At 40.4% G+C, this 27,702-nt stretch overlaps 4 protein-coding genes and 1 non-coding gene across 11 annotated transcripts; 4 read left to right on the top strand and 1 right to left on the bottom strand.

Moving 5' to 3' along the window:
• The first annotated feature begins 185 nt into the window (after window positions 1–185).
• Window positions 186–5,720, top strand: LOC103990199 (sulfoquinovosyl transferase SQD2). Its single transcript, XM_009409270.3, has 11 exons — window positions 186–668; window positions 1,213–1,279; window positions 1,494–1,564; window positions 2,131–2,248; window positions 2,344–2,417; window positions 3,491–3,546; window positions 3,638–3,721; window positions 3,819–3,906; window positions 4,015–4,092; window positions 4,536–4,592; window positions 5,007–5,720. The coding sequence occupies exons 1-11, from the start codon at window positions 334–336 to the stop codon at window positions 5,500–5,502; spliced, it is 1,524 nt and encodes a 507-aa protein (XP_009407545.2). The 5' UTR covers window positions 186–333; the 3' UTR covers window positions 5,503–5,720.
• A 345-nt stretch (window positions 5,721–6,065) lies between these two features.
• On the top strand, window positions 6,066–12,475 carry LOC135640858 (peroxisomal nicotinamide adenine dinucleotide carrier-like). Its single transcript, XM_065155635.1, has 11 exons — window positions 6,066–6,287; window positions 6,384–6,461; window positions 6,557–6,631; window positions 7,766–7,896; window positions 8,146–8,200; window positions 8,361–8,471; window positions 10,370–10,438; window positions 10,504–10,611; window positions 11,533–11,601; window positions 11,756–11,810; window positions 12,082–12,475. The coding sequence occupies exons 1-11, from the start codon at window positions 6,207–6,209 to the stop codon at window positions 12,270–12,272; spliced, it is 1,023 nt and encodes a 340-aa protein (XP_065011707.1). The 5' UTR covers window positions 6,066–6,206; the 3' UTR covers window positions 12,273–12,475.
• A 4,690-nt stretch (window positions 12,476–17,165) lies between these two features.
• Window positions 17,166–21,278, bottom strand: LOC135640454 (pentatricopeptide repeat-containing protein At3g09060-like). 5 transcript variants are annotated; one of them, XM_065154905.1, is made up of 4 exons: window positions 19,068–21,278; window positions 18,252–18,562; window positions 17,945–18,079; window positions 17,166–17,769 (listed from the first exon to the last, which is right to left on the bottom strand). In XM_065154905.1, the coding sequence occupies exon 1, from the start codon at window positions 21,203–21,205 to the stop codon at window positions 19,091–19,093; it is 2,115 nt and encodes a 704-aa protein (XP_065010977.1). In that variant the 5' UTR covers window positions 21,206–21,278; the 3' UTR covers window positions 17,166–17,769; window positions 17,945–18,079; window positions 18,252–18,562; window positions 19,068–19,090. The 5 variants fall into 5 exon arrangements, with proteins under 5 accessions (XP_065010977.1, XP_065010975.1, XP_065010973.1 ...); XM_065154903.1 differs by having other exon boundaries at window positions 18,144–18,562; XM_065154901.1 differs by having other exon boundaries at window positions 17,945–18,562.
• Window positions 18,321–18,393, top strand: TRNAK-CUU (transfer RNA lysine (anticodon CUU)). Its single transcript has one exon. It is a non-coding gene; the product is annotated as a tRNA-Lys (tRNA).
• Window positions 21,279–21,716: 438 nt separating the features above from the next.
• On the top strand, window positions 21,717–27,273 carry LOC135640419 (AT-rich interactive domain-containing protein 2-like). 3 transcript variants are annotated; one of them, XM_065154820.1, is made up of 3 exons: window positions 21,717–21,852; window positions 22,426–23,122; window positions 26,281–27,273. In XM_065154820.1, exons 2-3 carry the CDS (start codon window positions 22,592–22,594, stop codon window positions 27,103–27,105), a joined length of 1,356 nt encoding a protein of 451 aa, XP_065010892.1. In that variant the 5' UTR covers window positions 21,717–21,852; window positions 22,426–22,591; the 3' UTR covers window positions 27,106–27,273. The 3 variants fall into 3 exon arrangements, with proteins under 3 accessions (XP_065010892.1, XP_065010893.1, XP_065010891.1); XM_065154821.1 differs by having other exon boundaries at window positions 21,741–21,848; XM_065154819.1 differs by having other exon boundaries at window positions 21,751–21,969.
• The last annotated feature ends 429 nt before the right edge of the window (window positions 27,274–27,702 follow it).

The following is a 27,702-nucleotide window of genomic DNA, read 5'->3' on the forward strand; positions in this document are numbered from 1 at the left end:
CAGGTGGCACGCGGGAATTGGACGGAGGAGCAAGACCGAGATTTGGGGCTGGGAAGAAGAAGAGGGTGGATTAGGCGCTGACGGCGGTGGCACACAACATGTTCCACCCAAAGCCAAAACGGAGAGCATATGCTCCTTTCTTATTCGCTCCTCCGGCGAGAATATACCTCTCCTTGGAGGAGCGCCTTCTCAAAACCCTCCCCACTCCAAACAAAGACAAGCCCTCGTCGCCCCTCCCCGCCTCTCATCTTTGCCTCTTCTTTCGTGGCCCTGCGAGTTGACTTGTAGGCAACCCAACCCCTCCTAGCCTCCGATTACATCCCTTCATCACACATGATTCCCGCTGACTCACTACTTCGCACAAACCATCTCCGCTCTCCCGCCGTCACCCCTACTCCGCCGACGCACCTCCTTAGCTTCCATTACCCCCCTGCTTCTTCCCCTTCTCTTAGCTTCTCGTCGTCGTCTTTTCCGAGGGAGCTGCGGATCGCCTTGCGGCGAGGGAGGCGGAAAATTGGGGCCTACGCCGAGATGAGCAAGAAGATGGTCATTGAAGAGGTGAAGGAGGACGAGGAGGAGGAAGAAACGCCGCCCATGATCTTGGAGGATCAAGAGGGTAACTCTAAGCCTCGCCGCATTGCCCTCTTCGTCGAGCCCTCCCCCTTCGCGTAAGTTCTCGTTTCCATCCTTGCTCGATTTTGGAACCCTTTTTTAGTTCTCTTTTTCTTTCCGTGGTTTGTCAAGATACAATCTTGGAGCGAAGTGGGTTTGATCATTGCCTGCGATTCTTGTTAATCTTTTTTAGCTTTTCTACATGGTTTTTCTTGTACATTTTCAGGGATCAATCCTAAGGTACTTTAGTTTACCTGTTTATAGTTATCCTGATTTATGACTATCACTTCCGGAATCTAATTTTACTTACTAAACAAGAATAGTCAACATACCAAAAGAACTTGGTGATGATGCAGAGAAAACACCATATTAAGTCCATCTGTCCAAAAAAATCACATATGTACAATGATAAATTGATGTTGGGCTGACCGAAGCACCTTATAATGCTTTCTCTATCATTATACTTATCCATATTTATTCTGATATTATGCTTATTTTTTCAGTAGGCTTGTGTCCAAATTAACCAACCTTGATTTTCCTAATAAATTGTTGCTTATAAGCTTATTATTCATTATTCTTTTTCAATTTCATGTTTGACAGTTATATTTCTGGATATAAGAACCGCTTCCAGAATTTCATCAAACATCTGCGTGAAATGGGGGATGAGGTCTATACTTCACCAAATTCAACTTCATCTGAGACTCTTATTCATTTTTTTGATCATATGCATTTTCTATGTTACTTTGGAAACACTGATTCTTGGGGTGTTAGGGAAGTAGTGAATGCCATCCTAACATTTGTAAAATGAGTATCTTGGAAGTTTCTTTTACTGAGAGAAAGTTGTGTTTCTGAAGATTTTTTTAAACTGGTGCTTTGTGTAGGTCATTGTGGTGACTACCCATGAAGGGGTACCTCAGGAATTCTATGGCGCAAAGGTTATTGGTTCATGGAGGTACACAAAGTTCATTTTCCTATATTTGATGCACTATTGCTGTCTTAGAAGCAGATTCTCATGTACTTGAGCATGTTGCTTGTCGGACCATCATTTCCAACTGCTATTGAGACCTAAAAGGTTATGGACAATTTAATCATAGTGAATTATAAAAGGGCTATTTCCTTTGATTTTGATCATCCTCAAGTTACCTAAGGGTCTGTAATGTGCAAGCCTTGCTCCTATGATGTCACATATGTAAATCATATTGATCAGATTAGAAATGTCATGTCGCCCAAGTTGACTGAGCCATTTGTGGTTGTTCTCTGGTTGTGAACTTTCTATTATCCACCTCAGCAAGTTCAAATGACATATTTCATCTTAAGTTTGTATCTTAAGTAGCATTTATGTGGTAAGTTATTATTCAAGCAACTAACTTGTAAGAATATATAGAATATAAAGATGACATATTTCATCTTTAGTATATATTTTGTGACATTCACTTTACTCTTAACGTTTTTCTCAATGGTTAAAGTTCTTGTATTTTTGGTTTAGTTCTATCTGTAATTCTCAACTTCTTTGTTCAGCTTCCCCTGCCCATGGTATCAGAAAGTTCCACTTTCATTGGCACTGAGCCCTAGAATAATTTCAGAAGTGGCAAAGTTCAAGCCTGACATTATTCATGCATCTTCTCCAGGAATCATGGTATTCCTCACGTACTTAACTTAAACATGCATCTTCATTCATAGAAATGAGTCCTTTTGCAGATTATGTCCTACTAACGCTGAGCATTTCTTCAGGTGTTTGGTGCTTTGGCAATTGCCAAATTGCTTTGTGTTCCAATAGTGATGTCATATCACACCCACGTTCCAATGTAAGTTCGTTTTTGCACTAAACTATGTAAATTTTGTTAACGTCACCAGCTCCTGTGCATTTTGATGCTCTGTTAGAACCAAATGACCAAGTTCTTCAATAGTCCACTACTAAGAACTGATTTGAAAAGGAATGCATGTCCTTGATAAGCACAAAGTTTATTACTTTTTTTATTCTACCAGTATATTTGTGCTATTATAAGTACGACTGCCTGTGCTCTTGATCCTAAGAAGAGCGTAATGCCAAATTGACATCATTTATGAGATGTTTGAATCTTTTTTCTAGCAATTTATTTTCCCATAAAGAACTTCTTTACCTTCTTTTGGATGTCAGTCTATTAATCAAATTTAGTTGCCACAGTCTATTCTATTATTGGAGGCTGCATTCTCAAGTTAAAGAAACAGCTCCTTTTAATGACAAAATGTATCATTTATTGTTACAAATTTCTGACAGCTAAAGATTTGTTTCCAGAAAGATGTAATACTTATTTCACATATTTTTCATCTTTTAAAAGAAAATTTGAAGTTGGTAATCTGTTTTGCTTTGATGGCTATTAAACATATGACAATCTTAATAATGCAAATGTATGAAATTTGTTTACCAAGGTAGTGTGAGAAGGAATAGAAGAATGTGATTTTTACTTAAGATATATGTTACAGATAATTAATCTATAGATATAAAGTGGCTGTCATGATATCTTGCTTCCAGGTAGCCCAAGTTTTATGGACCAAGATTTACTCAATTCCTCTAGTTAGCCCTCCCTTGCATCCATTTCCTTTTTTATTTTCTTCTTTAAGGCATCAATGTCCTTCCTTTTGTTATTTCCTCTGATCAAGATTAAGTGAATAAGAAAAGCTCCTTTAATAATGTCTGGGTTATTGCCTCCATCTATGTAATATTATCTGGTATAAACAAGATGGTTTTCTATTTAAGGAATTACTCCATATAAAGGTGGCACACCCCCAATCAAGTTCCTTGCTTTCACTAAAATGTATTTTAAATGTGTAACGAAATATAATGCTTTAATAGTGTCTTGCTTGCAACTTAGCTAGTATTTTCCTGTCATTGTCACAGATATATTCCCAGATATACATTCAGTTGGTTGGTGAAGCCCATGTGGTTGATAATAAGTAAGAAATCTATTTCTTGTTCTTTTCCCCAAAGCATAAGCTCCTTTAACACTGTTAATATGTTTCTAATTCTCTGATCTTTACTTCCAAGGGTTCCTTCATAGAGCTGCTGATCTTACTTTAGTGCCTTCAGCTGCTATTAGCAAGGATCTTATAGATGCTCATGTAGCAGCAGGTTAACAAATATTTTGTTGCAGAGCTGAGCTGCCTACCTTTGTTCCTCGTGTTATATTTCTCCTTTTGTGCTGACACATGCCTTTATTTTTCAACAGCTAACAAAATTCGCCTTTGGAACAAGGGTGTTGATTCAGAAAACTTCCACCCTCGTTATCGGAGCCATGAAATGCGTATGAGGCTAAGGTAGCTCGCTGCACTCCACCAGCACACTGGCATGAGCAAGTTGACTTGCAAAAAGACAGTGTTTGAAATACTTTAAATTTGTTTAATTTTGTTTGCCTCCTTTGCTAGTAATGGTGAACCAGAAAAGCCATTGTTAATTCATGTTGGACGATTAGGAGTTGAAAAGAGCTTGGATTTTCTGAAAAGGTTGGTTCTCCTTTGCGGTTTTCACCTTTAAACATATACTGGAATCAGAAATCATCTTTGTTTAGCTCATTTTCAGTTCTACTCATTTGGTTACTGGTGCTTTTTTTTCCTTTTGACTTGTGACTCATATTCTTTAGGAATAAAAACATTAGGATGGACAGGCAAAGTGAACAAAGATTTGGGAAAATCTACTATTCTCGGAGGGAAAAAAAAGAAACATAAAAGGATGATTTCCAAAAAAACAAGAGATTCTTGTCTAATTTTTCTTGTTCCCCTTTAATAGATTTTGAAGGAAAATACACTTTTCCATGGACTCTTTGGTCCAACCAAGCATGACTTCAGAGATGTGGATGAACCGTCCACCTAATTGCAATTATTCGCCTATGATTTTTTTCCCGTGTTTACAAGAATATTAACTCATCGGCAATTTTATGATTGATCAGTGTTATGGATAGGCTGCCAGGAGTAAGAATTGCTTTCGTCGGAGATGGACCATATAGGTATTGCTACCCTTGCTTTGCTTTCTTTCTTTTCCCTCGGTTAGGAGGCTAACTCTGATAATACAAATGCCATGTTGTGAAGGACATTCTTTTCTCTCTGTTGTCTTTAACATGATGTCTCCAGATCCAAATAGCATGAATTTTGTTTTGATGATTCTTTGTTCCTGTTATAATAATGAAGGCATTACAGGCTTTCTGATGATGTTATTTTAAGAAAATTACCATATCATCATCATCAACATAAACTTTGGCATGCCATTGTCAGGCTAAAGTTGCCACCACTTCCATTTCCATTGCAGGCATTCTTATAATTCATCAGTCTTCCGATTTTTATGATTGATGGAATCTCATCAATGGACAAATCATTCTTATTAACTGATTCCAGGTTTGCTTGTGTTCTCTTTATCCATGCAGGCCTGAACTGGAAAAGATGTTCTCAGGTATGCCGGTGGTGTTCACTGGAATGCTGCAGGGAGTAGAGCTCTCGCAGGCATACGCCAGCGGGGATGTTTTCATGATGCCTTCGGAGTCGGAGACCCTTGGCTTCGTCGTGTTGGAGGCCATGTCGTCCGGAGTTCCCGTCGTAGCAGCCCGTGCCGGAGGAATTCCAGACATCATACCGGAGGAGCAGGAAGGGAAGACCAGCTTCCTCTTCGCTCCCGGCGACCTTGATGACTGCATGAGCAAGATCGAGCGGCTCCTGTCATGCAGGGAGTTCAGAGAAGCCATGGGCAAGGCGGCGCGGGAGGAGATGGAGAAGTACGACTGGAGAGCAGCGACCCGGAAGATACGTAACGAGCAGTACAATGCGGCAATCTGGTTCTGGAGGAAGAAGAGGGCTCAGCTTCTCGGACCGCTCCAACGGTTGGTCAGAAGGTTCTTCAAATCACCACAAATCAACTATGGTTGATATGTGCGTGCGCGATGGTCGCTCGATACCTTTACAAGTGTTACTGGACCAAGTCATTACTAATCAGACTGCTGCTTATGTTAATAATGTAACATGTGCAGCAAACTTACTCCAGATGGAAATGATCATAGTAACGCTAATAGATAGCGATGATTAGATGTATTTAGTCATATATAAGCGATAATACTTTTAATGATGTGATACGCAAATTTACTGTATCCTATTTTCCCAGAGAGTCATATTATTAGGAATTTACGACTCTTAATTCCCCTTGCAAATTGCTCTCAGCGACAATTCAGCGCATACAGCCTTCACTATATGACAGCGGCACGTATCCGAACACGTCGGAGTCGCAGTCGCCTGCATTTGATTTGGTTCGTCAACAAGCCACATTCATTGACTCATCCAATAATGGTGTAGTAATTTCCTCCCATCTTTGCGTAGTACACAACGCAACCACCCCCTCCCTCTCCTCTTCCCAGTCACCCCTTCCGTTTCGTCGGTACATCATCAAGCCCTCTTTTCCCCATCATCGCCTCGTATGCTCTAAACCCTCTATTCCTCCCTCCCTCCCTCTTTGCTCCTCTCTTTACCTACCATTGTCTCTCTCTCTCTCTCTCTCTCTCTCTCTCTCTCTCTCTTGCCCGGTCTCTTGAGCGAGTTGGTCATAAGGGCAGGGAGGGACAGGGCGGTGGTAGGGAGGGATGTCGGACGCGCTCATCAACGGGTTGGCCGGCGCCGGTGGTGGGATCATCGCACAGCTCATCACCTACCCCTTGCAAACCGTACTCCTTTTATCCTTTCTTGATCAGTTTCTGTTTTGGGTTTTTGTAATTGATCTTTCGTCAAATTGATCTCTCATATGAATCGGATCGTCTCAGGTGAACACCCGTCAACAGACCGAGCGCGATCCGTCCAAGTTCGCCGCAAGGGATGGCGTCGTGCGGCAGATGCTGGAGGTACGTTCCACCGGCTTCCCTTGATTTTGGAGATCTTTTTGTTCCGTGTGTTTTTAGGCGACCTGCATTGGTCGGGGTAACCTGCTTGATCGCAGGTGGTGCAGCAAGAGGGATGGGAGCGGCTCTATGGTGGGCTTGCGCCGTCGGTGGTCGGCACGGCGGCTTCCCAGGTTGGTTTGCCAACGCTGCCTCTCTTCTCATTGGCCCTTTCTAGTTGACAAGCTTGCTTGTGCGGTCCCACCTTTCCCTGTACCTTCTTCCCGTGTTTGCTATGGGCTTCCTGTCCTTATCGATTACAATCACGTTGGTTGCATTTCTTTTTCTTTCTTCCTGTGATGGCAGCTTGTGTCCGGTTGGCTGGTTCTTGACCAGGTCCAGTTGCTACTAGTACTGTCTCGGGTCGAAGTTTTAGGATCAGGACGACTGCTGTGTATAGACATGATTTCTATTCCATTTATTCTTTCGGTGTAACTTGCCACCTTGAATGAGATGATCATTTGATTAAGAATGTTGCTTGATGTGTTGTATTGACTAATAAAGACAATTTAGCAGCATCTCTCCATAATTAAGACAAGATTCCAATTTCTCCTTGTTTCTGTTTCTGAGGTCGGCAAAGGCTTGGAAGCTATTTTATACAGCTAAATGACAGCAATTCTTCACGCTGTTGGTATTCTTCACACACTGCATGGCTCCAATAACATGAAGAAAGGTCTTCTTACCACTTGTTACCAAGGTCGGTTCTGTCCCCTAGGTTTGCATTGTCATGACATCAGGAACCACTTGAGTTTCGTTGGCACTATGAAATAGTTTGTGTATAAAAGAAAAAGTTCATTGTCAAAAGCATGTTTCTCATGGGAACTGAGCCCTAGGTTGATGCTGCTATAATTTGAGGCTGATGAATCTTATAATGCAGAAGCTTAAGATTGTAATGGGGGATGGTTGTCATAAAGGCTAAGACTTTCTTGGAAACCTTTCTTCTATGGGATTATCTACCCATTATGTGGTGACTTTGGATTTCTTGGCTTTGACTTGATCCGGTTATATGTTGTCTAGATCTGGTTATATGTTGCCTAGCCAACAGAAAAAAAACTTTCTGACCAAATTATGCTTATGTTTTTCTGCTTGTTTGCTTGCTATTGTCTTTTGGATTCATTATGCAAGTGCCTTTGCACCAACTGCATGCTTTTGTAGCTTGCTGTTTTCATTGTATTTAACTTGCATAATTATAAGTTTGTTAACTACCAGAATAATTTGAAGTTTTTTCCACACAAGGCTTTAATGTTGAATTTGTTTTTCTTGTACAGGGTGTTTATTACTATTTCTATCAAATATTTAGGAACAGGGCAGAAAACGCTGCTCAAGATCGCTGGAAGAAAGGCATTGGTGATGGATCTGTAGGCATGTTCCAGTCACTTGTTGTTGCTGCACTTGCAGGGTGATTAACAAGGACATTGGTTTCTTATTCAAAATTTTTAGTGTACTACCGGAGTTGGATGTTACACTGCTATTTCTTGCCATGTCTTGCTTAATATATTATGATTATGTTGTATTACTTTGCAAGATGGTTCCTACGAATAGTTTGACAGAGAACCTTCTTAATTTCAGCACCATCCTTAGTGTAATATATTTAACTTGATGTACAATTAGCTGTTTACTAAGTTTCTCGCCATTTTCATGTTTGCAGATGTGTAAATGTTTTACTGACAAATCCTATCTGGGTAGTAGTTACTCGTATGCAGGTAACAAACTAGTTTGGTCTTTGGTCATTTCTAGTTTTTTCATTGTTGTGTCTTCTTTTTCAGCACTATCATGCATAATCCCGGGTTACCTCAATGTTGAAATAGTTGCCAAGATTTACTTCGCCTACACGATGACGTGCTAATATGTGAAATTATGCAGACTCACAAGAAGAAAAGTAACAGATCACCTAATCATGTTCTACGATCTCTTCCTGATGAAGCAATTCAGCTTGCAGTTGTTGAGCATCAACCATACAGAACTAGCCATGTGGTATGCATAAGTTGGTTGTCTGTACTCTTTACCAGTACAGTATCTAATATTACTGTCTAGGATAAGTATAAAGCTTAATTGTATTGGTATGTTTTTTCCCATTGAAGTACAGGAATGGTTGCGCTGACATTGTTAGTTGTATAGAAGGGAGACCAAGACTTTTAACTTTTAATTCCATTATAGATACTAGAGCATAGCACATGCTTTGCATGTTAAGAATGGCGGAAACTTGGATAAGGTAGATGACATATTTATACTACAATGCACATAGTTGTTAGGAGAGACCCTTGCATTATATATAGAAATAATTCTTAAGTACTTGTTCGAGGCATGTCACGATACCTCCTTAAATAGTCCTTTTTGCTGAATTTATAAATGAACCACAAATACAATTAGATAAGATTGTGAAAAGGGGTGAAAAATATTGTGCAGTCTATTGTAAAGAGGTCAATTCTATCTTCTAAAGCCATCATATAGTTGATCATTTAGTATATCATTTAGTATACCACAATATAGGCAAACACATATTAGACATTAGGAAACTTATTTGAATAGGTCAATTTGCTGTTTCTTAACAATGTACAATATATGCACAAGTCTCCTCAGTATCACAAATGTTTGTATCAGAATTATGTAGCATGGCCTTGTGCACAAGATTTGAGTTACTTTGAAATCCAGTGCAATGAGGCTCTATCCATCATTTTAACCTAGAGGACTACCAAGTTAGGATAGAATAAGTCTGCTCATGCGGGATCTGCTGGTGGTGGTTTTATAATTCTGTAAATGCTGCCAATTGCTTCTGAAAACTACCAGCAACTTAAGGACAACGTTTGCAAAAATTACTAGAGGTATATTAAGGATCTTAAAGTCTATCTTGTCGTGATGGGCAATTTCATGATTAGATTGGTCATGAAAACTTAAGTTGTTTACAGAAAGAAAATACCTCAAACTTTTAACATTGACATTGGTACTGATATATGTGACATGAGCGAACTGTCTCCATAATCAGGGGTCAAGACCAATGACAAATGATACATGGGTCCGTTTGGTGTAACTATCTTTTGAAAGGATAGACACTTTCATAGACACTTTCCTTAGTTAGCATCTTTTACAATTTACTGGGATCAACTTTTCAATCTGAACTTTGTTCTAGAGAAAGGCATTCTCTCCTAGCTAGTGATAGGATTCATATAACTAGCCCATGAAGATAATGGCAGCACTGGGTAATTATCCTAAAAATGCTCTTGGGCTCTGAAGTGTTATAGATAGTTATTAAGTGTTCCATGTAGATCTATCATTAAAATCTTATGAATCTGAGGCAAAGATTGTGTTTGGTACTGGTAATACTACACGGTAGGAAACTTCCTTGCCATTTCCCACAAATATATAATGAATTTTTTCAGTGACATTATGGACCATAGGTGTATTAACATTATTTCAAAATGACATTTTACTCTTTAAGGTTGATTTGCTAGAATGAACTCAGATTCATCTGCTTATCTGCTCATGTAGATCTATCGCTAGTACCATGCATGTTCCAAGAGTTGTTTCAGAAATAAATTTTGAAGTTCCTTTTGTTCTTAGTTGCCCCCTATTTTCTTCCAGTGCTCCTTGGTTTCAGAATACATGGTTTGTATATTGCAGCCATATTTCTTCTATTGTCTTGATACTGAAGTTTCTTAATTATGGCCATAGCATCTCACATATCGATCAGTTTCTTGGAAAATCTGTAATTCCGTGAAGGTCTTGAAATATATCTGCCCATATCCTTCTTTCATATTTCATTTACGAGTCTTGTCAGGACAATTTCTGGGTTTCTCTTCTTTTTACATATTTCTCTTCTGTCAAGTTCAGTTTGGCTAGTTTTATTGACTCAGGATTTTTTTTTCCCAATGCAGGTTCAAGAACTCTATGATGAAGCTGGATTTTGGGGCTTCTGGAAGGGTGTAATTCCTACACTAATAATGGTCAGTAGAAAATAAACAGATTTTGAATTTCAATTGATGAGGTCTCAGTTGTGCACCTGTTTCAGGTTAGCAATCCTTCTATCCAGTTCATGATATATGAAACTCTTTTAAAAAAGATCAAGAGAAAACGATCTACAAACACCAAAGGTGCTGAAGGATTAACTGCTCTTGAGGTAGACCTTTATCATATCTGACGTAACTTATTGAGAATTCATTAGTAGAATTTGAATGTATTCATCTTGGTTTATGCAAGTTATTTGAATTGGTAAAGTCTCTGGTGACCTGTTATCTTTGTTTCTTCTCAATAATCTTTATTCTGTATAATTTAATTCATATTAACTCTAGTGGGGGCACACCTTGGTTTATCAATTCTTCCATAATATTTGCTTTATTTATTGCAGTCGTTACTTGGGTCTGTTATGAAATAATCTAGTATATCGGGGAAAAGTTGAATGAACGTGGCCATCCTCATACCAAGCATAAATACTACAAGTGTGCTTCGTGTCAGTGTGTTTTAAACCACTTATTTTTAAGATTACAAGATATGTTTTCAAATTATATTAGATAATATGTATTACCTACAGTTATGGTATAGATGTATGATTCTTCAATAATCTACATAAGGTTTGTAGATGTTATGTGGACTTTTGAGTTGCTACAATGATAATTTTCTTAATATTTCCTATACGTGGTTGAAGTGCCTTTTTTGAAGGGCTCTTATTTGTTTACATGATCGATATGCTTCTAATAAGTTATGATGTGATGATCATAGATTGTCTAAAATATACATGAGCCTGAGCTATATGTAAAAATATATATAATTGATTTTCTGTTCATTTTGTTTCATGTCATAGTTATTTAAAATATATCACCATTATCGATGTGTCAGTATCATACTGTGCTTGTGTTGGTGCCCATGTGTGTTGGGCCGCTGTCTGTCCTCTTTAATGCATTCAAAATCAACCATACAATTACAAGTATATTGCAACATTTCATTAAAGATCTGACTACACCATAGAGTAAATGACAACGTCCAGATTTTTCTTGGTGTTTATACATATCAATGCACTGATGCTGGAAATAACTCATAACAGATTTTCCTTCTTGGAGCCGTTGCCAAACTTGGAGCTACTCTTGTTACATATCCCCTATTAGTGGTGAAGGTGATGAGATTCATAAATTGATTCAATGGCTGCTTTTATAGTTCATTCATCATCCACAAATGATCAATTTTAGAGTATTCTCTGGTGGATGTTTGTCCCTTTCATCTTGTTGAAGATCTAAATTGATAACGCTAGATATGTTGTTTCTTTCCAGGCAAGGCTGCAAGCAAAACAAGGACTTGATGATGATAAGAGGCGTCAATATACAGGTCTTCATATCATGCCTATGCATTTTACATTCAGTGAAGTTCTGAAATGTAATTCACCTTTTAATAAAATATTCACTTTACAGTGGTTATTTTGGGTTTCATAAATACATATAGATGTATAGATATATGTTTCTTATTTTGGTCATAGGAATTAGATTTATAAATATTCACTTCATGATGTATAGATATATGTTTCTTATCTTAATCAAATCATGTGTTGCTTCCCCGATTACTCACCTTTAATTTATTATTATTATTTTTAAATCTGAAGGTACATTTGATGCCATCACAAAAATGATGCGCTATGAAGGTCTTTCATGTTTCTATAAAGGAATGGGCACAAAAATAGTCCAGAGCGTATTTGCTGCAGCAGTTCTGTTTATGGTGAAGGAGGAGCTGGTAAAAGCAACCCGGATATTGGTTACAGGAGAGCTTAGCAATTCAAAGTTGAGACCACCTTAATGGGCATTCATATCTGGTTATATTTTCTATTCGATTGTCCTTAGCAGGCATTGGAAACCATTAGTTACACGAATTGTAATTACTAAACCAATAATTTATGGTGCCTTATTGTAGAATATGCACACAGAAAACAAAGCTATACTTTGTGACTATTTAGCTGGAGGACTATAACACTGAAATAAACAGCATCCAATATTTTTTTCCGGAGTAGTTTTATGATTTGATCCAAAATGTTGCAGTATTTCTCTTGTCAGGCTTTCTACCATTTTCTGAATTATTTGTTTCTGTGCACGTTCTCTCCGGCCCGGCGGCGGTGTGGTCTTTGTCCCCGAGCCCCGCGACTAGTGTCAAAAGCAATCGCATAGAGAAGCACCTTCGCCCTGTCCACCGCTCTCGCCAACGTCGTCGATGCCCTCGTGGTATAGGACTTCGGCTCGGAGTTTGTGACGGTCATGCGTAGGTACGGGGTTTGGACCCCAAGCGGAAGGGCCATGTTCCTGATGATGGAGGCGTCGGATAACAGCCTGCTCTCTTGCAGGAACATCGGGACGATCAAGATGCTCACCCTCAGGATATTGAACCTGTTTGACATCCTTGACTCGGAGAAATTGATACCCACCAAGTCGGGTCGTGGACTATCTCAACTCAATGTATGGGGAAAATGTTGAAGAGGTGGAAGAAGAAAAGCAAAAGATGCTGATAAAGGGTGAAAAAAAAGAAGAGACAAAAGCTACCCCTAAAGAGTAATTTTTATTCTTTCTCTTCTTCAAATTTAGATAAAAGAGGCAAAGAGATTTCACGCTAGTGTTGCATATTTTTGGATGGTAGTGTAGTTTTATTCTTTCTCTTCTTTTAGTTTGATCATGCAATACAACAAAGATCTGATGGGAACTTATTCTTTGTTGGCTTTCAGGAGACGAATAAGATGACACCAATCCAACTCATTATCATGTGGTAAGGTCATAAGGGTTCCTTCTGGCCGGGTTGTGTAGTGTAAGTCGGAGTGCCTTCCATCATGAAGAGGATTGCGTGGTTGAAGCTGTACTCGATGTAAGTTCCGTTGTTCCTAGCTCTTATGCTTTACAATCTTAAGAGATTGTTTGATACTAAGATACCATTCGCGACTGAATTCATCTATCTTGAGTTACTTACTTGGGCATCGAAGGGATCAGCTCGAAAAACTTCTCTCGACCCAAGTATGAATCACGATACTCACTCTTAGAGAGTTGGATATGGGGACTTTGGGGTTTTGAAAAACTAAAGTAAGTGACCCTATTGAATATGAGGCAAGCTAGTGTGAAACTAGGAATGACCATATCAAAGTTGTCAAAGTCATATGAGATAAAAACTATCACATCGAAATAGTATAGGGGGTGGTGCTACTAAGGATTTGAAACATTATAAACTTAAATAAGTTCTACCAATGAGGCAGCCCTTGAGGTTAGATCAGGGGGACTATCCTCTGAGCATCAAGTCTTGATATGTTGGGAAGTCACGGGTCGACATCTCATGCGCAGCAAAAAAAAAAAAAGGATTTTCCAAAGTCAAATACTTGGTCGTTTTGTGACAATCGATGCATGAGAAAATCGTAAAACTAAAAAATCACATATATCATATTAGAAGTGTTACCTAAAGAGATTGTATATCATCGAAATTTTCAGATCCGATGGAGTGGATGAAGGAGAACTTGTGTGCTCCTCTCTAGCGGTGATCCACAGAATGGGCCGAGCAATGATGCTCCTCAGATCGCTATGAGATCTCCCTCTCCACACATCGCAAGGCTACTAGAGCCAAGGAGGAGGAGGAGAGGAGGTACAAGCAACTTAATCCTTAATGGATCATATCCTCTTTGGATCTCTATCCAATCATCCAATTATATCTTATCAACTTATTCAATTGGATCTCATCCAATTTAGGATCTAAATTGGGGCTCCGCAGATTTGTTTGTTCATACTTACCATATATTTATATCTCAGAGATCGTATACGTATATTGAGCATAATAACATTAGGCCCATACGAAATCTTGTTCGAGTCTCACTCTAATCGAATTCTTCTGGAGAACTTATTCTTTCTCAATCCGAACGACCCTGACCACGAATTTTATCTAAGCGAGAACACACAAGATATTCATCTCGTGATATTGAGAGTGAATGATCCTTTGTTGATACTCAATTGCCTTCGTAACATTGACTATCATTCTTGAGAACCAATTGTACCAGATCTAGAACTTCTAAACCTGTAAGTCCGACGTCAAAGAATGAAATACTCATATAAGACAACTTTGGTGTCTCAAGTCTAAAGACCAAATATACAAATAACACTATAGAATTGCGGTCTAACGTCATGTATCAATAACCATCCAACATTCTATAAGCGGATCAATTATGAAACTTATTCTATAATGAGCACCTGCACTATACCTCTAGTGTCCCTATATGAGTAATTATGAGATCAGCCACATTCATCATAAGGATGAGTATACAACGCATCATTCTATCCGGTTATCTCGATATTCTTCTCGAATAACATATGATAGAGATGATTTAGGATTTATGTTTAAAAACGAATCGATCTAATTATCGTGATCTCATTATTATCCGATTCCCATTGCACAGATCCAAGGATGTCACAATATACATCCATATAATATATGATAAAATGCTAATAATAATAAGCAAAGAGATCATCATAGTATATCACAAGTGTCATCACTCATGTGATTGACTTGTATGACGCCTATAACTAATATGATCTTCTATATCATCGATGCTAGTTGTCAAAAATAAATAAATATTTTTAAGATATAAATACTATAAGTCGAGGGAAGAGTTTATTATTTTAAAAAGATTACACCAACTCGGTTGGGCCTCTACATCCAAGATGAGACATTGAACTACAAAAGTACAAAAGTAGAAGAATGGTTGAGTGAAAAAGCTTGATGATATAACAAAGTAAATACACAAGGATTAAGTTAGGTATACAAACTTAATGACATAGTGAAGACCAGCATAACATAATAAGACCACGGACTAAGCATCAAGGTGAAGTGGTTAGTCAAAGTCATCATTGAAAGGGACTTGGGTAGCTATCAAAACATTTTGAATTTCAAGGTACTTAGTGAATGTGGCTTCCTCAATTGCTATCTTAGGATACTTCATCTTGAAACAAGCTAAGGTGATATAGTATTTCTAATGATACTTAGAGGCCTTGTAGTCGATGATCATCTACCTCGATATCATGGTCCTCTCAGCCTCCAATGTCTCCTTTGAGCCCTCAGCTGTTTGCCTATACTCTAAGTTTGCTCATTCAGGATAGCCAATTGCTCGATCACACTTATGACCCACTCATTGGTCGCAAAAACTTGTCCAACGGGCTTTGAGTTATATGTCCACGATGAGTCAAACTCTCAGGTGAGTTGTAGCAATTTGTCCTCTGTGCAACGGTTGTTGTTTTGGACCATCTTCAATTGTTCAACGTAATCAGCAAGGCACTGCTCGACCTCTTCCAACTACATCACTAGCTCGACTCCTTGAGCCTCTTCTCTCGTTCTTCAGCCTCTCCACATCCTCTCTCCAAGATTATCGATCAAAATGTTTTAAGAGACATTGGGAGCGAGGCCGGATTTGAGAGCCTCGTTTATCACAGCTTCGGTGTCGGACTTCCACCACTCCCTTGGACTAGAAGGGATTGAGCAAATCATCGTTGGCATGATTGATGTACACTACGTTGTTCTTACCCAGAATGACCACCTCCTCCTGGTGAGGTGAGGGGAAGGGATAGGGGACTCCGAGCTTGGGCAGGACGACGATGAAGCCGTGAAGGGTGGCGCGTAGCCACAGGACGTGGGCATGCCAAAGCAGCGTGCCCCGCGCCCCGTGAGGGTGAAGTTGTAGACGTAGTTATGGTCTGGTCGAATGGGGCACTGGGAGATGTAGGCTGGTCCGTCGGCCCACCCCGTGCCGGCGGTATGTGTTTGTGCCTGTGTGGGTAGGAGATCATGATCGAAGCGGGAACAAGTGGAATGTGGCGGCTCACCAGTGGCTGGTAACGTTGTACCGGACGTGGTTGACGACCTTGACGAGCACGGCGTCGCCCTCCCTCGCGGACAAGAGTTGGCCCAGGGAATTGCCCGTTCATGGTGACGATGGGCTTGGTGGAGCAGAGCTGCGTCACATTCCTCATGACCACCTGCACAGGCTCAACCAAGGCAAGTCCTTTGATCACCCCAAACCTTCTTTTGATCTATTTCGACTGAGCCTAACAAGATGTGTGCTGCATGTCACCAGTCTCGCATACTTACGTCGAACTGGTAGTGCGGAGTCCATACTCGGTGAAATCTGCGAGCAGGCACAGGGCAAACATCAAAGTCCAAACCCGGGCCTCCATGTCCCATCTTCTTCTTTCTCGCTCTCTCCCTCTCTCTCAGTGGTAGAACTTTGTCTGCATGTAATGACAGGCCAACACGTCCTTATAAACGGATGTGAGCTGCAGCTGCCAAGTCATTGTAAACATTAATTAGGTAGAGAAACGTTGGACAACAGCAAGGCTTTGGTAGAAGAACCGCAGCACATAACTTTTAGTAGGTGTAGGTATGAAAATTGTCTTTGGTGGGCATGACCAATGAAATCTTGAAAAGGTTATCATCACCGCTCTCAAACCTTCATGACGTAGAAGCAGTGAGCTTTTATTAACTTAACTTATCAGTGTGATGAAGTATCAGAAACAATCGAAAAAATAATAATTACAAGTCCTCTTGACTCCGTCTACGGATAGCCCTTTCCTATTCGAGCCTCCTCACCATGCCCAAATGTTAGATCGGCTCTAATACCAAATATCACGACCCGAGCCTTATGAACTAACTAATCTATCAACTTTGTTTGGTCTAAATCACTGATCAAAATACTTAAGCTGAAATTGATAATAATACACTTATCAAACTCTTATAAGTCAATTTTAGTTTTGTTCACTTTCGATGTGGGACTAATCAGAGGTGTTACAAGTTTAATGGTTTGTCAACCATACATACCAAACGATAGGCACATCAGAAGTGTTCCTTCACACCAGGAAAATAAATAGGTGAAGACCAAAACTTCGAGGATACTCCCTAGCCTTCTGCTGCCAGGCCAACACCATCTCTTAGCTTTTTACCATAAGATTGCAACAATTATCCTTGCATTAGGATATCTTCTCAAAGCAAAGAACAGCTACAAATTCACTAATCAGTCAGTCCACCACTCGAACATCCAAAGGATCTCTCTCACCACCTTGTCAATGAACATTGCTCCCCAGTCCATTTGCAGAGGATGAAAATGCCAAGATCATTCAAGCTGGAAAAAAAACACTCCAAAAGCTTGAGGAAGCCAATGTCAGCGTCTCTGACACCAGAGAAGCCTTCTTAAATAAATAATAGTACTCTCTTGCTTGGCTTGTAGAAGATATTAGAGCACCTGGAGCGTCTGGTACATGCTTTCACATAATTTGCCAAGATATTCAGACTGGTCATGGAAAAAAGAAGATTTTAGACAGACTGGGATAGCTAGATATATGCTTGTTCATGAGGAATTTGAAAGACAAAGACATCTTCAGAAAGAGAAGAACGTAGAGGACTGACAAAAGATAAGATACACTATGAAAAGCAGTGAAGGATCAAATATTTAACAATGCGTATACCCTGTGCTAATGGCTTTGCTTGCGGCCATGATCTGCAATGCTCTTTTTGATTATTACGAGTTGAATTGGTGTAAACTTGCAGCATTTGGCTGATAATGCGCGGGCTTGCTTTCTCGGTTCATATGGGAGAACAGCCTGCCATTGACGATTAATTTGATATCAGGAAAAGCCAAATATCTAGGAGTAGATAACAGCTCACCAATTTGATATCAGTATTGCGGTGCAGCATGTTGTGTGCCCAGAGTTGAAGATGAAATGATGCATGTAGATAATCCATAGAAAGAATATCTTGTAGTTTGCTACATACAAGCTAAAGTTGCTTTTGAATCCAGTTGTGATTCTGATGAGACATTCCCAACTTTGTGCAACTGAACAAGCCCATCCGGCTCAGTCGGTAGAGTGCAAGGCTCTTAACCTTGTGACCATGGGTTTGAGCCCCATGGTGGGCGGTTTAGTCAATGTTTAAAACGGCTTTGTTGTTGGTGTTGAAAGTTGTGTAATTGAGTCACATTGAGTCACACACCCGGATGCTAAAGAAAAATATTGCTGCAACTTGAGCCAAGGAAAAGCAGAGATGGTTGCTAACTTGATGTGTCAGAAACTGGTCTCTGTATTAAGCTGCTAATGACAATGTTAGATTGGAGGTTAATTAATAGTTGGCATACATACAAGGTGAAGCCAAATAGTAGACTGTACACTTGACCTACAAAAGGGAACATATCTCAGATAGAATAAGTCAAAATAATAACTTGCAGTATCCAAGAAGCTTTGGAAAATTCAGGTACCAAGTCTTTATAACGAACATTAAGAAGGATAGCTACATCATTAATGAAAATATGAGAGGAAGGATATAAATGTGAAATGGGTGCAACATTGATGTCCAGAAAAAAGAGCCTTCTATGCATTAAATAATGTAACGAAATTTATTCTGATTGTTAATATGGCCTCTAAGCATTATCATAACTTCCATCCATGACATTGAAGGAAAAGATTTTAGCTGTGGGACTATAGGAATGAATTCTGAGAATTTAAGAACTTCTGGGGTATCCCATGTAAATGTGACCTAACAGCAGAATAACAAAATAAACACAATAAAAAGTTAACGAAGAGATAGAATGCTGACCTTGAGGCAGAACTTCATAGTCATCATGTTTGAGCAGGACCTTCTTTCATCACTGCCCTAAGAAGTATACTCCATGTAATGGTGGATGGGATTATGCCATGGCTCAAGGCATCATGCAACAATTGAACCGCTTCCGACGTCCTGTTATATGAACAAAGGCCTTTGAGAGCTATGTTGTAAGAGATGATGTCTGGCTCCAATCCCACTTCTAGCATCTCAATCCATACAGTCGATGCTTTTTCACAATCACCAGATTCATAAAGTCCATCCATGAGCGTATTATGGGTGACCAAGGTTGGCATGCAGTTTCTTCGTTTCATCTCAGAATGAACACGTAAGGCTTCTTCCACTTTCCCAGCAGAACAAAGACCATGGATGATAATGTTGTGCATAATGACATCAGCTCCATCTCCCATATTGAAAACTCTGTTCCAAATATCAAGAGCAGCATCAAGCTTCTTATCTCGACAAAGACCATCTATCAACGAGCTGTATGTGATTGTATCAGGTTTGAAGCCTTTCTCCATCATTTCCCTTGTAAACACAGAAGCTTCAAAGAACCTTTCTGCTTTACACAGACCACCGATAAGGGCGTTGTATGTCACAATAGTAGGAGAGCAACCACTGCTTTGCATCTGATTGAAAAACTGGATGGCTTCTGAGATCTTAGATACTCTGCAGAAGCCACTTATAAGGGCATTGTGAGTTTGCGAGTTTGGTCTGCAACCACATTTAGCCATTTGATTGTAAACGCAAATAGCTTCATCGATTCTCTTGTCTTTACAGAGACCATCTAACATAGATGTATATGCAAAGACATCCAAAATCTTATCTTCACCTTCTTCTGCCTTCTTCAGTACTTGCAATGCCTTGTTAATGTACCCATTCTCACATAACCCATGTATCAAAACACCATAAGTGACTGAATCTGGACGCAAAGCCTTATGTTGCTGCTGCTGCAACTGTTCCCAGAGGATGATAGCATCTTCTACCCTACCATTCTCAAAGAGGCCTCTAATCAGAATGTTGTAACTGACAGTGTTACAGTGCCCTGCACTTTGCATTGATTCCCACAGCTTCGAAGACTCCTCCAACCTCCCTGCTCTGCAGAAGCCATTAAGCAGAGAATTGCAGGTGACAGTGTCAAGAACAAGCCCATTCTTCATCATCTCTGTGTAGACTCGTGATGCCCCATCCACATTCCCGGACTCACATAATCCATGAATCAGAATTCCATAGGTGAAGGAATCAGGACGGTGGCTGTTCGCCACCATTCGACCCCACAGCTCCATCACCTCATTGAACTTGCCGAGCTTGCATAGACCATTCAACATCACATTATAGGTCGCCACGGTCGGACTAACTGCCCTGTCGCTCACCATTCGATTCCACATCTCCATAGCCTTGTCGAGTTCATCATTCTTCAAGAACCCATCGATCAGGACATTGTAGCATACAACGTCGGCAGCCACCTTCCTATCGCACATTTCATCGAAGACCTCGAGTGCTTTGTCCAAATCACCTCTTTTGATCAGGGCACACATAAGGGTGCTGTAGGTGACGCGGTTGGGCTCGATACCGCCAGACCGGATCGTTTGGAGCAGCTCCAGCGCCCGGTCGAGCTGTTCGCGAGCACAGAGGCCTCGGATGAGGATGTTGTAGGTCTGGAGGTTGGGGCGGACGCGAGCGCGGGCGGAGAAAAAGGCGAAGAAAGACTCGGCCTCATCCCAGCGGCGCGCGCGGACGAAGGCGTCGAGTAGGGCGTTGTGGGAGCGGACGCCGGGCGTGCAGCGGAAGATGTCGGGGAGGGAGCGGAAGGTGCGGAGGGCCTCGTCGGGCATGAGAGCGCGGGAGAATGCCTTGAGGGCGACGAGGGCCGCCGCCTCGGAGAAGCGGGGGCAACGGGGGTGGTGGCGGAGGAAGCGGAGGAGGCGGGGGAGGTGGGAGGGGGCGGAGGCGGAGACAGCGCGGAGGAGGCGGAAGAGAAGGGAAGGGGAGGGGCATGAGAAGGGATGGTGGGCGGCGAGGGAGTCAAGGTGGGAAAGGGCGGCGACGGGGTCCTTGTGCGCTTTGAGCTCGATGAGTTCGACGAGATGGCGGAGGCGGGAAGCGCAGGCAGGAGGTTCGGCCGCCGCCATCGGGACCGCTCCGCTGCCGGTCTCGTCACCCAAGACTCGAATTGGTGCGTACAACGATGCGTAAAAGGTTTGAATCAAAGAAATAAAACGGACATGCACGAATCTCAACAGAGGCCTTTAAGATCATGCCCACAGGATCAGGAATCGTGTAGGAGGCGTCGAGATTCCCGAGACTACTTGATGGACGGTCAGATATCTGCGGTAGGACTTTATTTGTTTGATACGATTTCACCGCCCCAAGGCCAATCCAGTAAATTCAACCGACATCCTTATTTTAAGGCCGAAGCCACGGGGACAACATGGTAAAATCGTCTGCAACGACGCCCGATGGGCAAAACAAGGCGAGACACATTGCGGCCTTTTTCACACGGAACCAACGGGTATCGACCGGAATATTGCAACCAAGAATTAGGTGTTATTGTCCTTTCAATCACACTAAAGAAAACCCATGTATTACCGTCCTTTGTATTGTTTGGACTCCACCAACACAGCCTCTAAAAGGTTCCGACGACGACCGCCCGAATTCTTGCCCTCGTAGCATTTCTTTATTAGCGCCTCCAAATTTCTCGTGTGCCCCTCATAATACCAAGCTCATAAGGTTCGAAGGGTCTCTTCGCTCCCCCAAATTCCTCGGCCGCTGTGTGTGAGTGAGTCTTTCCTCTCCTTGGCCATATTTGTATTATTGCTGTTAATAATACTCGGTTTCCCCTTCTCTCTTCCCACTTCGACGCCCAAAAATTACATGCTTCTCTACGGTTTGACTGGTATTTTCTTCTCCCTTCTTTTTCGTTTCTTAGGTTACGGAAGACATGTCTCTCTGTAGAGCTTAGCTTGTCTAAATCAAACGATTACATGTAACCCTCATGCTGGATTTCCTTTAATTTCCATGCCCACCCAGGCTTTATTACTCCTCCAAACAAAACCCTAATTGCTCGGGTAGCCTTTCGGACATGAGTTAGTTCCGAGGCCTTATCCCGATTAATGTGGCTGTGGATGTCCCCAATTCGGTCATACGCTTTCCGATCGGTAAACGCAGATGTCGTGTAACATTGATGTAGAGAGGAAAGAATACATCTCTATTTTTTAATTGCTAAAGGAATCATGAACAAAAGGCTGTGTGGAATATGGTTCGATGTCTTCTTCTGTAATGGATTGTGGAGATAGTGGTCTGCCGAGGCGGAAGCATACTCCTTATTTCTTGTCCTCAATTGCCCTGTCAGGTGTCTGCTGAAATGAAAAAATAGGCGCCAACTTCTTCAACTCGGGCGGTCTCTCCGTAAATTGATCTCCCCCGACCTCGCGCTCTCTCCCTGTCTCACTCTCTCCATCCATCTCTTCTTCCATCGGTAGCCCCTTGCGAGCGGAGGCGGGCGACGTGTAGTCCCGATGACCAGCTTATCGTTTTTCGATGACGGCGTCACCCTCGACCCTCTCCTAATCCCGACGGAGGAGGACAAAGAAGATAAGAAAGAAGGGCTTGGCGGCATCTTCTTCCGTCGCATCCCCGTCGCCTCGACCGCCTTCTCGACTGCCCCTGAGTTCCACCAGTTCCTCCCCATTCCGTCTCCCGAGTCGGAATCGCTCCCCCGCTCGCATCTTCCCGACGCGTCGGATCCGATTTCGTTCACCGCGGACGAGGGCGGCCTGTACGATGCCGACGTCGCTGTCAGGCAGTCGGCCGAGAGGATGGCCGGTCGCGAAGGGGACCCGAGCCCTTCCGGGTCAAGAAAGACTACTAGATCGGAACTCGTCGGCATGCTGGCGCTGCTGAGAGGCATGGCTATGGATCCTCGTAACCGGTCGATGGCGGCGGCGGAGGAAGAGTGGTTGGAGACGCAGGCGTTGAGAGCTCGGGAGACTTTGTTTCAGACCTTGGATGATGCGACTAGGAGGAGCGAGTTTCCTCCTCCTCCCGAGGTAACTTTTTGCTGATGTTGCTCCTTTTCTGATTCCCGTTGTTTTAGTATGAACTGGATGTAGACTATTTCTTTTATTGTTCCTTGTAGAAAGCATGCATTATATTACTACATTTGCTGGGTAACCAATTTCGGAATCTGCTTTTTTTTATCTTCCATTATGATCCTCTGATATTTATGGTGTCATGTAATACAACGGACATAAACACCACAGAGGATCTACGAGTGATGGCTCTGTTCTGAAGATCTCAATTGCAGTCGTTTCATTCACGAAACTGAGTAATGACCAGAAAAGTCCATGTTAGGACCAATTAGCAGATGACCTGTGTAGCCTTTTTATTTGGTTGAAACAGATCTTATTGACACGATTGAGTTAATTGCTAATCACTTCAAATGATATTCTCTTGGGAATTAAATAACCAACTGTGGTTAAGTTACTGTGTATTTTTAGTCGTCCTATCGTTCTATTCCGTAGACCATAGCTAAAAGACAAGCACTTCAGATGGTAGTCTTTCTTGGAAAACTGAGTGACTTGTCAAGCATGAAAATTGTTTTTCTAGGTTTTATCTCATTAACCACTTTATTTGATGGTATAAGTGAAGTCAGTGTAAGACATGGATTACATGGAATTGCAGCGACAACGACTAAGAAAGTATGTTTTTGACTGGATTTATGGTTATGGGATATGTCATTACCTACAAGTCCTGTAAAACATGGATTTGTGTATGACAAGTTTTCCCTTTTGAACTTTTGACACTTTAGCATTAAATTCTTATACTTGGGTTATTCTTTGTCATTGTCATCAGTATCTTTGTTTATCTTTTAAATAGGTCAAGGTGCTTAGATGTTGTACTTCTGGTATGACCATGGTCCTAGTTCGACGTCAGTATGTTTGTTACTCCATATCTGTTAATTCTTTATGCAACACCGTATCCATTAGTTGCTTATGCTAATTCGAGGACGAGTGCATCATGTCTGTGCTTTTGTACTTTGTTTATTGTCAAGCAGGTCTTAATTTTGTTTGTAACTGCCAGTCAGTATGATGGTTTTGTTGGGTTCATTATCTTGTTTTCTCACTTGTTTAAACTAAGATGCCCTTCTTGTGTTTCTTACGAAGTTAATGCTTTGAGCATGATCTTTTTCGAAACATCTTTCTTTATAAGAATAAAGGTTTACTTTTTTAGTTTTTGGGAAACTAAAAGAAGAGGTCTCCCCCCACTCAAATTGATAACTAAAACCATGATTTGATATGGTTATTTACTAGGAATAATTAATCTTAAGATGGAATCCCTACATTTATGGACTTTGGAACACTGGAAGAATGTCACCATTTCCTAAGAATGCTTCTTTAAGTACTAAAGGCCTATTTGGATCAGATTATTTTACAGGAATTAGTCTCCATGTATAGTACAGGGAGCAATAAGCTCTGAAAGATTTACTTTACTGGAAGTTTTGTCTAATGTTTATAAAAGATTATCTTTGATGGAGAAATGGTATTGCACAAATACAAGATGTATCTTCTATTTAAAAAAAAAATTTAAAATAAATTTTCATTACGACAAATGGCATACATGATGCTCACATGTGGACTCGAACTTGAGATCTATCACTTGTGCAACAATGCACTAACCAATCCAGATGTATCTTCTATTGTTATTTAAATAAATCATAAAATTCTCTTTTATCCTTCTTGTTTGTTTACTTTTTATGATTATCTATCTTCGACATGAAAAAGGAGATGAACCATGTACACAGATATTCAATATATATGGAATGTGTAAAGTTGTTAAACTAAGACCACTTACAATTGTTGTATGGTCTAGTTTCTCAGCTGGTAAGTTGACTTCCCAAAGTTCATTTAGAACAATATCCGAAGTAATCTGGACATTGACAACCATGTTTTACAACCTGACTCGTGCATATGTCTACATCGTATTCGAAAAGAAAAAGAAATATATGGATAACATATCCTCATATTTTATGTGATATATATATGTATATAATGTTTCCAGTTGTATGCCTGTAAGGAGCATGTAAGAGCATGTACATCCATGCCTGACCTAGACCGAAGACTATGTGGTTGGATGTGAGTCTAAGTTAGGTTCATTTGCGGGTTCCGAATACTGGTCAAAGAAAATGCACAGACCTGCACATGACCAACTTATATTTTACTTATTTTTTTAATGTAATATACAATATAAATTATATATTTATCTATGCGTTCATTGACTTTTATTAATCTTGGCAGAAATTGATTGGTTTTATGTGTCTATTGACGTTCTCTTTAAAATTTTGTGGTGTATCCAAATTATTGGGTTTTTTATTGTTTTTATGATAATTTTCTTTTATTTCTTGTTTTTTGGGGAAAATTTTCATTGTTTAATTTTTTTATTCTTTTGATTGTATATGCTACTACATCCTTTTACCTTATGAATTAGTTGATTCTTGAAACATAAGCTCTAAACTGACTTGAAATTGACCTGGATTCATTCACCCACTCCAATGGGGAGGTTGACATCCAAATTTTACCTTTGCTTGGTCTGGGTGTGGGTCCAGAATAGGTGGTGACCGAACTTGACCTTGTCCAAGATTCACATGTAGTGAATAGCATAAGATCGATTTGCTTTGCACAAGAGTCAGATTTATGCAAGCCTAAGTTCTAGACTTGGGCATGAGAGAGACGTAATTTCAAGGCCCTTTGTTTAGCTGAAGTGCCTTGCAGTTCTCATTATTAAAGATTTCTCTGTCTACTGGAGTTTTCTGATCCTGGTGAGCAATCAGGTATCTTTCGTGGCATGTTTCCATTTGCTTCTGTTTATTGTCTTCTGTAATATATGAATCCTTGGCTTGCTCTCTGCTTTCCTACTTTAGATATTTTGAATTGTAATTCAATTTAGTCCTCTTGAAGTCACATATTTGTGAGAAACTAAAATCTGTCTTAATTGTCAATTCCTAGCTATGAATTTTACTGCAAAATCCTCTGGTCATATACAACACTAAAATATCATTTGCTTGTTCTTTGTTTTATCACAGTAGTAAATTGTCTGTTGCTTTTGGAAAAAATTTCTTTGGTTATAGTTCATGAATTCTTGAGTTCTCAATGTTATTAGTGTTTTTCTTGGTTGGTGCCATCATCAACTGAATTGTTTCAAATTTCAGAGAAAGCTAAGAACTGGCAGAGTTTCCACTGAAGGATCACAGAAGAAGAACAGTGGGAAGCTTGGTTCTGTTGAGGTGCCAACTCAGCCAAAACGGAGGTCTGAAAGGATCGCTCAGAATGCAAACCAAAGTATACGCCATCTTTGCACCCGCAGGCAACGCATTGGATTCGGGTCAAACTTCCAAGCAGATGTGCCTGATTGGACATCCCCACCCAGTGAAACAGATGTTTCTAATTATAACGAGGATTTGAATACCTTGAAGTGGTTGGGTACTCGAATTTGGCCAGCAGAAGGGGATGACAGGAAAAATTGTGATTTAGTTATTGGGAAAGGAAAGCTAAATTATTGTGCCTGTTCCTTTCCAGGATCTGTGGTCTGCATAAGGTCTCATGTGAGTGAAGCCCGACTTAAACTTAAGGATGATCTGGGTCAAGCTTTCTTTGCTTGGGGCTTTGATGGTATGGGTGAAGAAGTTTCACAGTTATGGACAAATGAGGAACAGATGAGCTTTGATGCACTTAAGAGACTAAAAAATGAATCAGGATATAACTGTTTCTGGGAAGTTGCCTCGAAGTACTTCATCTCCAGAAGTAGACGAGATCTTATAAATTATTACTTCAATGTCTATCTTCTGCGACGAACAAGCAATCAAAGTAGATTGACACCTGAGCATATCAACACAGATGAAGAGGATAATGAACACAGTGAAGATGCCAGAAGGATGAAAAGAATAGTGATAAAGAAAAAGGCAAAACTGATGAGGAATCATGATCAAGATTCTTCAGGTGTTAATAGCGTAAAGTCCTTTACCTTAGCAGCCTAATATTTGTTCCTGCATTCAATTTGAAGGCTTATACATGTGTAGAGAGAGAGAGAGAGAGAGAGAGAGAGAGAGAGAGTAGCTCTTCTTGGGCTACTTGATGCTTAGCCAGTTTTTAAGATATTTTAAAACTCATACTGGATATTTAAAATTTGATTTCTTCCCATTGAAGTTGATCTACCTCCTCAAGTGTTTCTCCATATAAGGTACTATCAAGTATCATATTTGAAATTCACTATCCCATTCATCAGCTTGTTCAAAAATCAACAGTCTAAATCATGTTATTTCATTTAGTTTTTGTCCCATCTGATGGAAAATAAATGTACATGAACTATCATAATATTTCACATGGGAGAATCAAATTAGCAGTTGAAACCTTGAATTTTCAGTTTGATGATTAATTTTTGACATGATGAAATCTCATAATTCTACAATGTCCATGCACACTCTGATTGTGTCGGAAATGAATAAAAAATTGAGCTTGTAAGGTGTGATGACAACCCAACTGTGGAGTGTGATGTCCTCCTATGGTTCTATTTTTAACCATGGGTCTCAAAAGGTGAAGAAATCTTAATATAGCATTATCTGTTACAATATTAT

The sequence above is a fragment of the Musa acuminata genome, chromosome BXJ3-6 (assembly GCF_036884655.1).
Source record: "Musa acuminata AAA Group cultivar baxijiao chromosome BXJ3-6, Cavendish_Baxijiao_AAA, whole genome shotgun sequence".
Classification (NCBI taxonomy): Eukaryota; Viridiplantae; Streptophyta; class Magnoliopsida; order Zingiberales; family Musaceae; genus Musa; species Musa acuminata.

What these genes read in the sequence shown, in the direction of transcription:
- LOC103990199 (XM_009409270.3), top strand. Translation starts at nt 334, where the DNA reads ATGATTCCCGCTGACTCACTACTTCGCACAAACCATCTCCGCTCTCCC. An exon ending in AAGGTTATTGGTTCATGGAG is followed by an intron (nt 1,565 to 2,130) that starts GTACACAAAGTT and finishes TTCTTTGTTCAG; the next exon opens with CTTCCCCTGCCCATGGTATC. An exon ending in GAAATGCGTATGAGGCTAAG is followed by an intron (nt 3,907 to 4,014) that starts GTAGCTCGCTGC and finishes CTCCTTTGCTAG; the next exon opens with TAATGGTGAACCAGAAAAGC.
- LOC135640858 (XM_065155635.1), top strand. Translation starts at nt 6,207, where the DNA reads ATGTCGGACGCGCTCATCAACGGGTTGGCCGGCGCCGGTGGTGGGATC. An exon ending in TAATTCCTACACTAATAATG is followed by an intron (nt 10,439 to 10,503) that starts GTCAGTAGAAAA and finishes CACCTGTTTCAG; the next exon opens with GTTAGCAATCCTTCTATCCA. An exon ending in ATCCCCTATTAGTGGTGAAG is followed by an intron (nt 11,602 to 11,755) that starts GTGATGAGATTC and finishes GTTTCTTTCCAG; the next exon opens with GCAAGGCTGCAAGCAAAACA.
- LOC135640454 (XM_065154905.1), bottom strand. Translation starts at nt 21,205, where the DNA reads ATGGCGGCGGCCGAACCTCCTGCCTGCGCTTCCCGCCTCCGCCATCTC.
- LOC135640419 (XM_065154820.1), top strand. Translation starts at nt 22,592, where the DNA reads ATGACCAGCTTATCGTTTTTCGATGACGGCGTCACCCTCGACCCTCTC. An exon ending in AGTTTCCTCCTCCTCCCGAG is followed by an intron (nt 23,123 to 26,280) that starts GTAACTTTTTGC and finishes TTCAAATTTCAG; the next exon opens with AGAAAGCTAAGAACTGGCAG.